Source organism: Nasonia vitripennis (assembly GCF_009193385.2).
Source record: "Nasonia vitripennis strain AsymCx chromosome 2 unlocalized genomic scaffold, Nvit_psr_1.1 chr2_random0010, whole genome shotgun sequence".
NCBI classification, from domain to species: Eukaryota; Metazoa; Arthropoda; class Insecta; order Hymenoptera; family Pteromalidae; genus Nasonia; species Nasonia vitripennis.
The window spans coordinates 2,907,688-2,922,712 of NW_022279617.1; the positions used below are offsets into that span (position 1 = coordinate 2,907,688).

The 15,025-nt window shown below is 40.4% G+C and overlaps 2 protein-coding genes across 5 annotated transcripts in view; both read left to right on the forward strand.

The window, feature by feature from the left end:
- Positions 1-1,803: 1,803 nt before the first annotated feature.
- Positions 1,804-15,025, forward strand: part of LOC100121106 (chloride channel protein 2) — a 36,559-nt gene continuing 23,337 nt past the window's right edge. Inside the window, exon 1 of the mRNA XM_031925488.2 lies at positions 1,804-2,364. Within this exon, the coding sequence (XP_031781348.1) occupies positions 2,308-2,364 (57 nt within the window). The 5' untranslated portion in view covers positions 1,804-2,307. The remainder of the gene's footprint in view (positions 2,365-15,025) is intronic.
- Positions 2,061-12,050, forward strand: LOC100119252 (uncharacterized oxidoreductase YjmC). Of its 4 annotated transcripts, none has more exons than XM_032601591.1 (5): positions 2,061-2,364; positions 7,635-8,271; positions 8,360-8,571; positions 8,646-9,530; positions 10,716-12,050. In XM_032601591.1, exons 4-5 carry the CDS (start codon positions 9,141-9,143, stop codon positions 11,562-11,564), a joined length of 1,239 nt encoding a protein of 412 aa, XP_032457482.1. In that variant the 5' UTR covers positions 2,061-2,364; positions 7,635-8,271; positions 8,360-8,571; positions 8,646-9,140; the 3' UTR covers positions 11,565-12,050. The 4 variants fall into 4 exon arrangements, with proteins under 4 accessions (XP_032457482.1, XP_032457484.1, XP_032457483.1 ...); XM_032601593.1 differs by having other exon boundaries at positions 2,251-2,364; positions 7,635-8,571; positions 8,646-9,168; positions 9,246-9,530; XM_032601592.1 differs by lacking the exon at positions 2,061-2,364 and having other exon boundaries at positions 7,735-8,275.

Genomic DNA, 15,025 nt, shown 5'->3' on the forward strand with positions numbered 1-15,025 from the left:
CCACTCTTCCGATTGCCGATGTCGGCGGCGGTGTGCGAGCGACAGCTATAGCACCTTGCGCCTGTATAATTATATATCAGTCTACTCACGAGCCTCGTACCGAACGGACACATATCGTCGGCGCGGCCGGTCGTCGCGAGAGGGAGGCGAGCAGCGCGCAGCTCTCGAGAGAGCCGTGTGCTCGTACAGCACGAGTCGCTCAATCGAGTTCTTCCGTGACTGCCGATCTTGGCCGATCGATCGTCGCACGCGCGGACTTCCGATTTTTTCGGAAATCTCTGCCGTTGCATAACTCTGCATGCTTTGATGGAGCGCGTGGACGGATGAGTAAGAGGCTTCCACCTGGGTTTGGGATTTTTTACCTGCGCCCGCGGATATTCGGCTGAGCAAATTGCTTCAGGAGTTTTTCTATCAAAAGGTGCGGTTTTTTTATCAAATGTCGATTCATAACGTGGATCGCTATCTTTCGAGACATTTCGTCGAGCGTTGCTTGCAATTTGAATATTTACTCAGGCTTTTTTCTTGAACAAGATTAAATTGTGTGCTTTTGCAAAGTTGAGAATTAACCACCGCTTGTACTACTTGCCTTTGAAAATCAAAGGAATCGTGTCCCAATTGGTTTGAAGAAACTTGAGCCGCGACGAAATCGGTTAGATCAATATTGCCGTGTACCCGCGGTGCTTTCATTTATTCGACAAGTTGCCGGTGGTAAAAAGTGTTTTTCATTTTGTGACCTCGAACAATCTGAGCAAATGTTATTTCAAATCTTTTGAGGTTAACGTGGATGTGCGGAAAAAATGTGTGGTCTTCGAGTTCGCTGAATTTCGCTAATACTTTACCAGGAAAATTGTCTCAGAAAAAGACCGCGTCGAATCGAACTGCTTTGTATCGATCTAATCTTCCTCAACATTGCAATGTATCGACGTGTCATCGATTGGTATTTTTTCAGCTTGTCACGTGCTTTTGAATCGAACATGTGTGAGATTTACTCACATGTAGACGTCTAGTAACAGATTGTTGCGTCGGTGGCGCGTACATTATGTAAACATACAAAATAAGAAGGAAAAATTAACATCGGTTCAAAGACAGCCGCGTATGTATTATGTAAATAATTTGCTCTCGAAATGTTCGCTCCAAGTTCCCATTCTGTAATTCATGGTACGTGGTTAAATGTTTAACGTGTATATCGACGTGCCGATCTTATCGCAAGTGCAAAAGCATCGTAATCATAGCTTGCATTTTTATCACATGACAGCTTTGCTTTGAGCACATAGTTCTCGTAGAAAACGCGAGCGAAGTTTCAGTGTATATACCAACTTCCACCAATGAAAAACATCACGGGCGATTTGGCTCTTCGGTCTCTCACCACTGACCACGATTTTCAGATTTCCCGCAGTGGTGCACAGCAACAGCAGCCGCAGCAGAAGCTTTAGGAGTGTGTGTCAACTCGAGCGTTGAATTATCGTAGCCGTTCTTTTCACGTCAAATTGGAATTTCCACATCGGCTTTAAAAATACCGATCGGCCAAGCCACGAGGAGAAGTATTCAAATTTCTCGGATTCCGATAAAATCCGCCAAGAGAAAACAAGAGCGCAGGCGTGTATAGAGGCGCAGAGGAGCAGAGCCGTGCTGGAGATCTGGCAAACAAGGGAATCACGATCAACAAGTGTGCGCGGCGTGTACTCGCGCGAAGTAAAAAAAAAGCAACTCGCGCGAGAGTGAGATTAGGCGGAAAGAAGCGGCGAGGAGAGAGAAGCGATAATCGTCACAAGAAAAACCAGCGAAAAGATGCTCCCGCGCGGCAGCTGCTCGACGAGTCGCTAGTCGCAAGCATAGCGCACTCGAATGTTGGAACAATATACACACACCGGCGAGGCTGCGCGTGCGAGACATTCAAAGTCTGTGTGATAAGAGAGCAGCGCGGCGAAGATCGAAAGTCCACAGAAGTCCGAGGTGATTTCGACACGCGCCGCAACGTGACGTCAGGCCTCTGTGTCTCGCTCTTCGGAACCGCGTGTACAATATAGCGTAGCGTAGCACGCGTAGCGCGAGTCGAGCGCACATTCCCCGCAAACGCTCCCGCGCGAGAAGAGGCCGCGGATTTTCCGGGCGCCTCACGGATTTTCGCGGGCCCCGCTCTGCACTTGCACACTGCTGCGCGAAATCGCGGAGTGCGTGCGGACGAGATGCTATCGCGCGGCTGCTGATGCCTCACGCGAGTGTGTGAACTGTCGAGACGGTGCTGACTTTTCGAGAACGTATTGTTGTGCTTGGCCTTCTAAGTGCGTTGACGGAAAAGCAGGAAAGATGCCGAGGAACAGCGAGGACGAGGACGATTTCGGGCTCGGGTACCAGAACACTTTGGTGAGTACATCGATTGTTTCTTCGTAGACCAAACGCGTTGGAGAATCGTTTGTGAATTCGCACTTTTGCTTTCGCGTTTCTTTTTCTTCCGGAGAGCGATGACGTTCGCGAAACGATTAGAATTTCGCTTCCAGTTTGTTCACCGCCGCTCGTTGAATATTCACGAGAATATTCACAAACGCTCGAATCTCCGAGATACAGACTAATCAGTCTCGGCGGGACGATTTGCTCCAAACTTGCAATACGTTTCATTGAACATTCGCAATCTCTGCAGCAAAAGAAGTGGGAATTCACAAGCACATCTCTAACGGTATATTATAGACACACGCACGCACACACACACACAAACACACGCACACACAGCGCGATGATAAAGCGCACAGCGAAAAAGAAATAACAAGCGCACACATTACCTCACACTATATTTTTGACGAGAGAAAAACGGGCGAACGCTCGAAGCTCTCGCTCCACTTTGCATTTTTTCCCCGGCGCGGCGAGTCCCTCCCTCGCGAGCGCAGAATTTTCGCCATTATTTTTAGGCGACGCGCCGCGGCCGAGCAACGTGTTCGCGCGAGTCTTAGAGCCGCAGTCAGCTGACCGTAGTCGGCGCGCTTATACGAGGCCGATGTGTCTTTCGACGACGCGCTGATGCGCTCGAGCTTGTAGGTGATGTGTTGTATGTCGGTGTATTTATGCGACGAGCGTCGTTCTGCTTGCTTTGCTGCTTTGATTCTTCGCGTTATTTTGCGACCGGCGATTTTTGGCAGAATTGCATCGGTCGTGAAAGTATGGATTGTGACCGTAATATTTATGGAAGTATACCCGGTTTTTGGAGCAACGCGCGAGAGCAAAGACCAGAGCTTGAGTGGAAAATGTAATGCACTTAAACAAAGAGCGCGTATCATTATTATTATTATTATTCGCGAGATTAGATAAGGTCGGAAGTTATCGTCAAAATAGTCAAGGCTGTATCCCATTGAGTAGTAACAGCGTCGTGCTACTCTATTTGAAGCTCGAAATTTCCACGTTGATTGTGAAGCGGTTACGCCGGCAAGAATGACAACTCAGTACATACCGTATTTTCCCTTTCACGAAATCGCGATCTCAAGTTCGGCGCGTAAAAGTCATCGGCTATATCTATGTGTATGATTCAGATGACGCGGTATAATATACTACGATTGTGAGCGCGAAGGTTTGTTTTGAAAATTATGAGTCGAATGTGATTTACTCATCCTCCAGCTGAGCTTCACGTGACAGGCGATGTTTGGAAAGCTTTATGAAATGTTAATAGGTGATCGTAATCAAAAAGTCAAACCGACTGTGAAAATTGTTGGGTTCTGCGGAATTGTTTATCGGCAAAGAAATCGATGCTCTCAAACCGAATAAAAAGAGAAAACTCAACTTTCGTTTTCTGACTACAGGTATTATATTCCGTCGGTCGAAACAAATTGCTATATATATATATATATATATAGCAATATATATATATATATATATATATATATATATATATATATATCTTAAAAGAAACATTGTGAATTCTTCAGTATTTCAATTGTATTAACGCTTTAACATCCACGGTTTCCATCATTGTCACATAAAAGCGAACTTTTTGCGCCGAGTTATCGCCATTAGCCGCGATGTCTATGTAATCAGTGCTTTTTCGAAGCAAAAGATCACGCTACGATGATGTAATATTTAACAATATCGTGTATCTTTTACGCTCATTTTGTGCAGTTCACAATTGACTACTTGAAAAGAATCTTCCTGGAATCCGGCGCGCTTTGTTCTGTTTCACGTGACCGTGAACTAACATTCCTATATGATTCCCGAGATTCAAACTGTTGAAAATACATCTAGAGTTCGAAATATTCCCTTAATGCGTGCACCGCCCATTTAGTGATACGAGAAGTTATTGACAAGCTATTGACACTGACGTCTATGCAAGATTCAATCACATCACATGTATTTTTCATATACTATTTACAAATTAATTTAAATCAAGTCAACGCCTGTTTTCGAGAAGTGTATGTTAATGAATTCGCTGCATCTATCATTATGTTTGCTTGAATTAGCAATTACGCATGTCCTAAGTCGACGTCACGTCGGTATAACTCCCTGCTTGGGCTGATGTTCGTCTACGTTTATCCTTAACGTACTGAGAAAATTACCGACTCAATAACGTTTATCGTCAGTATTTAATTGTTCGTTTTGTTTAGTCTGCAAGTCGATTTGATACACACATATTGGTGGCTCTACTTTGAGAGGAACTTTGGGGGCAATAACATGATAACGCAGAAATATTATCGAAAATTGTTTTCCCCTGTTAGCGACTTCAGTGTATATCGTATTGGCAGATTTCTGTAAGCTTATCATTTCTTGAGACGCACTTATAACGCTCGAAAACTAAAAGAGGTTTAGTACAACTAAGCAATTAAGTTATGCATATGAAAAAAAAGCTATTTTATAACTACACAAATCCACTTAACCTTGTTATCTTTTATTAAAAAAATACCATATTAACTTAGTTTTCGCTTATCGGTGTCACACATGTCGCCTTATCGATCAAGGTTGATTCTACAACAGAAACATTTTATAGTGGTTTTGCGTCTGTTGTAAAGTGCTTTACTATCGACAATATGAATATGAATGTTCATTGTTCGTATAAACAAAATCCCGAAGGGTAATCATTTTTTACGCGGTAAAAGCTGACTTGTTTCCCAAATACTGATAAAATATTTTCTGTGATGAAAATATTTGCAAATAAAGCTCATTTATTTTTTATCCATATTAGAGTTTATCATTATCTGAGGTTATTGATAAAAATAATTACTAATATCGAGATCATTAACCAGCATATTTATTCATACTGATATAAAATAATATTTCCAAATTGAATACGAGCATAAAAACGTACTCAGTTGACAGTACAAAATAATGCAGCATTATGCATCGACGTATAAAGCTCAGAACCGTGCACCGTACACACATTTTTTGCGGCGACGATAAGTCCGCGCGCGGGTGATCGAGCAAGGATTTCCTTGTTCGATGAAATTGCGATGTGCATTATCGTTATTCGTGACTGCATTTCCAGCTCTGTAAGGAATGACATCTACTGACTAAGTAACAGAAAATATTTTCTTGTAGTACACCTTCAGATATATTATTGTATAGAAATTTTCTAATCAAGTATTGTAAATATTCAAAAAACAATTTAAAACAACAAACGCTTTTAAAATTATATAGTTCTGCAGCCTTTGTGTTTAAAGACATATACAAAAGAGTATTGGCTAAGAAAAATATCTATTATCGAATCAATAAAGTTGTGCAGAATTAATGAAATTTCGTGGAAAACTTCCGTAATGTAAAAATCTTCGAGCAAATCTAAGCATTTCGGATTTGCAGTCGTTTGTTCTTCCAAATTGAAGAACTTTTTTTTTTGTTAGAAAGATACGAACGAAATTACGTGGTAGAATAGAAAAAAATACAGAGAAAAAGCTTTGCTTTATAAGAAAGACTAACAATTCATGTTATATGAGTGAACATTTGTCTCACCTAAAAGCAACAACACATTAGAATCGTAATTTTTTTACCTAGTCAGCGATTTTATCTATTCCTTAGATTAATGCTACTTGAGATTACAACTAATTTCATATTGATAAGTTCAACTATTTTTAGAAAAATGAGCGTCGATCAATGGGATTAATAATTTTGTAAAATAGCGAGCATAGAGAGCATGTAACTGTTATAAGTATTTCGATTAAGTTGTAATTTTTATGCATGAGTAGTTTACCGATTGAAAGCATGCACAGAATTTCATATTATTTTTAGATTCCGGTATACTGATGTTCAATCCCATTGATCGATTTTACTCGTGTATCATGTAAGGTTAAAAAAATCTCTTTTTACAAGTGTATCTGTATCTTTGTATTGAGCTGCAGATTAATGGTCCTCTCAAACGTAGAAGTTTCATAATAAGACTCGGGTGACATTTTAACTGCGGCATATATGAAAAATCTGACACAAAAATAGTACGCGACGCATTCAAGTAGTAATTATTATAAAATTAACGAATTTAAAATACAAAGTTAAAATTTGCGATATATACTATAGAATATTTCTACTACAATTCCAGAAAATATACAAAACAGGCGATTCGCCTTCTACAGCTAATTAAGCAGCTAAAACGGAACACCTCGAGCATGCGCGCCTTCGCAAGCTCGCGCTCGGGCACGAGTGAGAGATCGTGACTCATCTATCGGCCAAATCGGCTTATTATCGCACTTGAACGTCGGCTTTCACCTGTAATGCGCTATTTTCTATGCCGATGTGCATACGCGGAAGTCGTACGACTGCCCGCGTCTTTGCCGACTTGATGCTGGGCTGCGTGCTACATGTATAAATAAGCGCCGCGAGGCTATTTCCAACAAGTGACCGATGCACGAGTTGGCGAACAAGAAGGAAGAGATAAAGCACGCGGAGGTTCGATACGAGTAAATGGTGTGTCTTCTATGATCGAATCGTGGCCAACTATTTGCTGCGTACCCAACGCCATAGTTGCTCATGTATATGCTCTCAATGTGTAATTCGATAGCGGTTCGAGTTACACTATTTACTTGGTTTATTTTTCTATTGATTTATATAATGCAAGTTCACGAGGACATGCGGGTTTTATAGATTGAATTTCAGATGCTTCGTGAAAAGAAAGCGCCACGTGCGCATATACGAATTTAAGGGTAGCTCCAAGCTCGAATATACGGATATTATGCATAGTTTTGAAAATATTAATGCATGATCGACATCGTTTATTCGATGCTGGAATTGGCTATAGCAATAACATTTACTATTTCGTCATGACTTTTTTTATTCGCAGTTTTTTAGTCACAAAATGATCGTGATTTATAAGACGTTTCTTGCATATCATGACCCATAACGTTGCGTTTGAGGATTTAGTTTATTGTTGTAAAATTTGTCATTTATTCAATCAGATCGATAAAAGAATTTAAAAAAAAAATTCCTCCAGCAATATAATATGTTGCCATCGCAATGAATCTGTAAAAAACCTCATTTGTATTTTCACGTAAAAAGTGGAATTCAAGAGTCTTTGATAAAACGGGAATAATATTTACAACGATTTATAACACAGAAACATGAAAATTGTGATGGACCGTTCAGAGCTAATGCCACATTAATTTTTTATAATCAGATCATTATATCCATATTTTCAAGCTAATGTACAGTTCCTTGAACCTCGAAAACTGCAATTTCAGAACAATTCAACACCACCAGCCTTAAAGTATCCACCGCCTCCGAAAAGAGTCTATTTTCGTAACCAGATCTCGCGTCTGCTACAGTCTGCCGACCTCATCCAGCTCAGAGCAGCAGCCGACGACATCGTCGAGGAAAACTCGTTGCGAAGGCCGCCGATCGCGCACCTAGTCTCACCTCGCGTCTAACGTATATACTTACGCGCTCGAGAAAGGTTTATGTAATAGTAAACAGCGCCATAGGCGGCCGATCAAGCGCTCGCGCGAGGTATAATGTCAAACAAATGGCGAAGGCGAGAGCTAGTGTCATCGCGCGCTGAGATCATAGGAAGTGAGCCGCCTTTTACGAGGATCTCCTACAGCTTCTAATTGACGCGGTGCTGAATTGAAGTGTTCTGACGAAGAAGTGAAGTCGTTGGTGGTGATGTGAATTGTATTTTCATTTATTTTCAATAATATTGTGTTATGAGGAAAAGTGTTACTCCATATAGCGATGACTGACTCTGAGTAATTGATATCATCGATACCAGTTCGCGACGTGCCGATGGATGTCTCCGAGTTAGACATATCTGTTTCATTTATTTTATACATGCCCTCGCAGTGAAGAGAGCGAGAAACAGATTATATAAACTTTTAGCGCGTGAGTACGTCTATCTCGTAAAACTATGTAGTTGATGCGCACATGTGTGTAGAGTGCAATGAGATTGTACTGTTTAATTGCATTGCAGATATAATACCATATAATTAATGACGTGGTATTAATCAGCATTAAAATTAGAATATTATCAATATCTCAAGAAAAATAAAAAATTGTATAATAGGTATATGAAAATAGAACTTGGAAAGTGGTAACAGATGAGTATGGACCGACAAAATGTGTGTTGCAGTATAGTAACGGATACTTTACGTATAAGCTACAAGTATCACTGAAGAAAGTAGTGTAAGGAATAGAATATATTTATCATTCATTGCAGCAAGATTTATAATTAACACGTATTCCTCGTCGGATTTCAGCCTTTGATATCAAAGCCAGTGGCGCGGGAAAATTCAAATCACCTCCACAGGCCGACGCAGTCAGTCTCGTCGATAAGTCAGCTCCCTTTACGCTTGGCAGCGATAAGCAGTGCTCGAGAGGTCAAATGCTTCGACATCAATCAACGCACCGCGCCTCCATATAAACCGCGGGCATCAGCGATCGACACAAAGCAAACGATCGCGATACAAGCACGGCTTGAGGAGGCGCGAGAAGCTCTCTCTCGCATTCTACAGCAAAGCCATGGCTGTGGTCGAACGTCAGCAGTAGTAGCGTGCGCGACGTCTTCGTGGCGGTGGGTCTCTCTCCCTCTCTTACTGCGATAAGAGACAGCCGCGAATCTTGATAAGCGCGAAGACCTCGAAAAAGACAATAGAGTCCGCAGAACAAACAGGAGTGAGAGAGAGAGAGAGAGAGAGAGAGAGAGAGAGAGATCGGGAGAGATTAAGAAGGCGTCGTGCAAAGAGAGGGGCATAATGGCACTCAGATGCTTATGGGTAAACGGTAGGCGCAGCGCCACGATTCTACAGAGTCACGCGAACGCAGCTGTCGCTTGTATTTCGAGCTTCCACAAGTTGCAGGAGTGCTTGCAGCAGCAGCAACAGGCGGCGAAAATGGCGAGCGCTAACCTGGAGTACAACAAGATGGTTGTGCCGAAGGAAGAGGTCATCAGGTTCATCGCGGACTGCATGACAAAGGCCGGCTCCAGCAGAGAAGATGCCGTGACCGTCGCGCATCATCTCATGACTGCTGATTACAGGGGACACTTCAGCCATGGAATGAACAGGATGCAGATGTACGTCGACGATATCCGTCACAAGCTCACCGACGCCACTGCCAAGCCCCAAATCGTCAACAATTTTCAGGTTCGCATTTTTCAGTTTGACTCTATTTTCGTTAAAGTATAGCGAAGGTCACTGCTGCAGCTTTACTATGAAAAAAAGTAGAGGCTTCTTGATTGATTAATTTTTGTCATGTGTATGACGTTCTATTGCTTTGCCTGCAACAGCTGATTTCAAAGTGCGCGATTTAAAGTAGTACTGCGAGATTGGTTGAATCTATATACGCGTGAACGATCACGTGTCTAAGCAAGAGATCTAATATGCCGCGCAAGTTGCTGAAAAAGTCGGAACATTTTTACGGGTAAAGCATGTATCGATTAATTTGAATCACAACTTGTACACGGTATTTTGATGTTATTCATGCACGTTAGAAGACAATGTTAATTTTTATTTAAGCTGTTCTGCTAACAAAACTCTTGTGTTCTTGAAATCCTATCGATTTTATAGGGATATATTTATAGAAAAATTGGATTGAAAATTGTATCTGGATGGCAAAAGCGTAAAAGGTGTGATATTGCAAAGGTCTTATTTATCAGATAATTATAGTCTTTATCTTTTTTATCAGTGTGGTCGACAAACGAATTTAATGTCACGCCTGAAGAGAGATTACGGATTCGCTGTCAACTTTCATGAAATCATAAATTATTGTAGAACAAATTTTAGTACAATTTTTTCTTTAAATGATTATACAAGATTTAATTAGATTTTGCAGAGTCCTATTGTATAATAAAAATTTATGTAAGCTTTATAGTAAGAGCATACTTCATATCTTATCACACTAAAAAGATCGTACAAATCATTCTACATTGAATTTTTGTACATCTGAAAAGAATATGCCAGCATTGTAATATTCAAGTAACATTGAAATGTTAATTCAATAATAAAATATTCTATTTATCTCAAGAAAAAAAATATTTTTTTTATTGTCTCATTTAATAAAAGAATTTGTACTTGGAATGCAAAATGCAACTTATAAGTAAAAAAGTATTTGACATACGCACAAAGGCTTTTGAAAACAAGAGCGCAAGAGTTTCAAGGTTAGTCGCGGTAATGCTCCAACATCAAACACAAATGTATGCAAACCTTCGCCTACGTCTCGTCCTTCTCTGCACTCGTATTTCTTTTACTTTAACAACGAGCCAAAGAAGCCACAGAGTCGAAAATAAAAAACCAAAGCTGCATACCGATACCTCCGTCTTTTTTCCGCAGGCGATCGCTCTGGTGGACGGCTGCAATGGTCTGGGCCAGATTGTTGGCAAGTACTGCATGGAGCTGGCGATCGACAAGGCTCGGAAGTTCGGCATCGGCCTGGTCACCGCTCGAGGTTCCAACCACTATGGAATCAGTGGTTACTACAGTCTCATGGCTATCGAGCAGGACATGATCGGCTTCAGCTGCACCAACACCAGTCCCTTGATGGCTCCGACGCGCAGTTCTCAGAGCGCTCTGGGCACCAACCCTCTATCTCTGGGTATGGGCGCCAGCGACGGTGACCAGTTTGTCCTGGACATGGCAACGACCGCCGTAGCTCTGGGCAAGATCGAACTCGCTCACCGGAAAGAGCAGCCTATCCCTTCAGGTTGGGCTATGGATACAGATGGTAAAGTAACCACTGACTCCGAAAAAGCTCTCAAGGCTTCCACACTGATGCCACTGGGTGGAGAAGAAAAGAACTCGGGGTACAAAGGTTACGGTTTGGCCACGATGGTCGAGGTGCTCTGTGGCGTTCTCAGTGGGGGCAACTACGGACCTAACATCCGCAACTGGAAGAAAGCCGACCGGGAGGCCAATCTTGGTCAGTGCTTCATAGCTATCAACCCGGAGGTGTTCGCGCCTGGATCCAAGGACAGACTGGCGCATCTTCTGCAGCAGCTTAGAGAACTGCCTACTGTTGGAGACAAGCCTGTACTCGTTGCCGGTGATCCTGAACGTGCTGCCATGGCGAAAGTCGACAAGGAAGGCGGTATTCAGTACCATGAGAACCAGATTAAGAATTCCGAGGAATTTGCTAAGGAGTTGGGCATCGAGCCTATGAAACTCGTCAAGAAGATCGACTAGAAAAGCTTATTGGACAATAAACTGACGCGTTTGTCAGTATTTCGATATGATGCATTATACTCATGAAATATTTTTGGCATTTTTATTGCTCTTTGATAAAGTTAGTATTGTTATTGTACATAGATTGTTAAGCATTTCTTGTTGTTGTGGATTTTTTGAAATTGTTTTTGTACAAAATTCATGTTGAAATTTTCAGATTTATATTTTTTAACGGATCTTCAATTTTCTATTGTGTTATATTTATAAAAACACGTTTCTCAAACTTGTTAAATGTAAAATTAATGAAGCGATTGTGTTTATGTCACAATTATCGACGTTGCTAATGAACAAAAACTGTGCCAGCCAACTCAACTGAAATCATTTGTGTTTATAAGTAAGACACTTAGCGCTCTCAGAGTCTTTAAAATGTAATTTGTACAACAATGGACCTTCTGAAAGAAGAGCTGCACTGCACAATAAATTTTTACGATAAATTAACAACTGATACACGCTTGTATCAATCGAAAAATTCTTTCAAATACACTTTTAACTCCTGCTATTGTTTCCGCCACTAAAAGCATCGCAAGTGAAAGATCTACTACGAACAAAAACACACGCAAGATAAAAAAGTTGTATAGGAAAAAGAGCAAAGTGAGATTCTACGCGCGGTGTACCACGGGCAGGTATGTTGTAGTTCGACTTGACGTCAGCAGCTCGTCAATATTTACCGCGAGAAGTAGCAGCAGCACCTCGGTGTGTAATCTAATAATTTGATGGAAACGAGGTTCTGTCTGACGCAACGGCGGCGAACCGCGCGCGTTCGATACCTCGTGTGCGTTTAATAGAGCCGCGCACGAAGATGCCGACCTTGGCTTTGCTCATCAAATCTCTATTAAGTCACGTGAGTTTGATCCCACCGACAGGTGACACGAGCGTATGCGTGTCCGGCCAATCGGCAACCTATTATACGTGGATACATGTAAGAAGTGTGCAGGCAATGGTATATAGCTTGCACTGGAAGTCTCGATAACGAGGCTCGAATGTACTTATTTCCGCCTTGAAGGTTTTGCAATGCGTGGAATGCGAATGTTCGTATAGTATAGGTTCCGTGAGAGAAAAAAATTATCTAATGTTTTTTATTGAATATTATTTAATTTTCCTAATCCAGTATCAGAAGTATATTAGAGATAAATGAGATATATGGGATTGAGTAAGAAAAGTGCTTTTACAAGAGATAAGAGTATCGAAATTTTGTGTCGGCTAGAATATGATGTCATATCAAGAGAAATGTAATAGTTCGATAGATCATTTTTTAAGTCTACAATTTTTAAATTATATCATTACTTCAAAAAGAATGATTGCAACTAGTATTAGCAATCATACGCGTGTATTTATTGCACTATGGCATATGTATGTTATATCGTACAAATATACAATTTTTCTGATATGACGTATATTAACACAATCATAAATAATTAAAGTTCCAGTTACTTCTGGGGGTGGCTGATTACAGCGTTCAATAAGTAAAGAAATGCAGCGAAACATAAGTTTGCGAAATCTTTTTCCTGCTAAAAGTACACCAATGCAACTAAGGTTATCGCATTTTCGTCACCGCCCTCGTCATTACCTTATTATCGGCTATTGTGAATTCCGTGCAATCTTAATAAACGTTCTCGAAGCAGATAGATGAAAAATTGCGCTGTCTTCGTAATTGAAATCTATATGAAAAAAAAGGAATTGTATTTTATCCTATGTATTGATAATTCTTGACAAGTAAGAAAAAAAAACTGATAAGTCTTACTACTTTGTTGCTGAACGGCCAATTATTTAAAAACATTTTAAAAGAAGAGTATGAAAACATCCCGTTTCAACTTATTATATTATTTGTATAGAGTCAAATTAAAAAAATCTATAAGATTAGTATCATATAATAATGAATTTTGACAACACGATCATATGGGCATAATATATAAAATATTCGTAAGACAAATCAAAAATACTGTACATAAATATAATAATTTGCATAGTAAAAAATATTGTTAACAAAGACACAAGATCTGTTCTATCTATACCTTCTTTAACAACACATGGCGTCTAGAAAGCCCACTTAATCGTTGCAAAGTTTGTTATTCGAAGGCGCCTTGCCTTTCTATCCCTCGTGATATTTTCGAAAACAACAATCGGCCGTTGCCGAATAGCTTATTCTTGGACTGCAGCAGCCAAGCTCTCGCATAAGCAATCCGACGTATAAACGCCAAAAAGAAGTCGCGCAGCAAGGAATTATTATTGTCGCAGGCGTTATGCAGCAGCGTGCCGAATCCGTCTCCACTCGAATTATAAAGTGGAACATGTACATTAGCGTTACTTAACGCCTTATAGGTGACCTGCTGCGCCCTAAAACGTAAATCACGGCTCGCTCATCTATTACGCATTAGCTTTTAAAACAAATATTCCCCGAGCTAATTGGCACTGCTTATTACACGTGACGCGATAAAAAATGACGCTCTTGGAACTAGGCGTGAGCTAGAAAATATTTAAGAGTTGAAAATCTGGGTTTGTTAGTGTTTTCATTTATAGTAGAAGATGAATATCGTTGAAGGCGATATAGTACACATTTGCATAAGAACCATCAATAAAATAACGCAATATACTGTTTTATTAATAAAATAAAACCTGCGCATATCAATTATTTAAGACTTTAATTGTATACTATACACATCAAGATCGAAATCAATTATAATTTTATATAACTTGATCTCAAGAATTTTAATACTAAAGACGATAAAATTAATTTTAGTCAAGAGACTGATAACGCGTACTTGAGTATTTTACAACGTTCTCGTCGAAGATAAGTTGATGAAACTATAATAATTTTGTTCGTTTTTAACAATCTACTTATACGCACTACCTTGATACTTATACTTATACACACCTTGATACAAGTTGTGAATTACTTAACACAATGTCACTTGCGCTTACATGCAAATTAGCCGCAGAAGACAGCGGAACTTGTCCGTCCAAACTGCAAGCATTCCCTTGGCGCATTAGAGCTTCGGATAATTCGTCACTGCTGCTCCACGTGACTCGCATTAAGTAATTGAACTAGTCTTATACCGTCACGGGCTCATGGAACCCATGGGACGACGCTCATGCCTATAGGTAAGTGTTCGACGCTGACTTACAATTTACCGGACCGTAATAGAACCATCCGTCGGATATTCGATGCGCTTGTTTAGTTACGGCTACCTAATTAATCTAAGCGCTGACTTGCTCCTTACTTTGTCTATTTGCCACAAGGAGGTTCAATCTATCAAACTTGTACATTACAAGCACGATACTAAGACATTATTGCTTCAATGGCTTTCTCGAAGAAATCTTAGATTGATAAATTGTATTATATGTTACTTTCAACAATCGAGTCAAAGTCGCCATGGTAAAATAATAAAATTACAAATAATTTCACTAAAAAGGTGCTGCACATT

Coding starts and splice junctions, on each gene's coding strand:
- LOC100119252 (XM_032601591.1), top strand. CDS start 9,141: ATGGCACTCAGATGCTTATGGGTAAACGGTAGGCGCAGCGCCACGATT. Junction 9,531..10,715: donor AAATCGTCAACAATTTTCAG/GTTCGCATTTTT, acceptor TTTTTTCCGCAG/GCGATCGCTCTGGTGGACGG.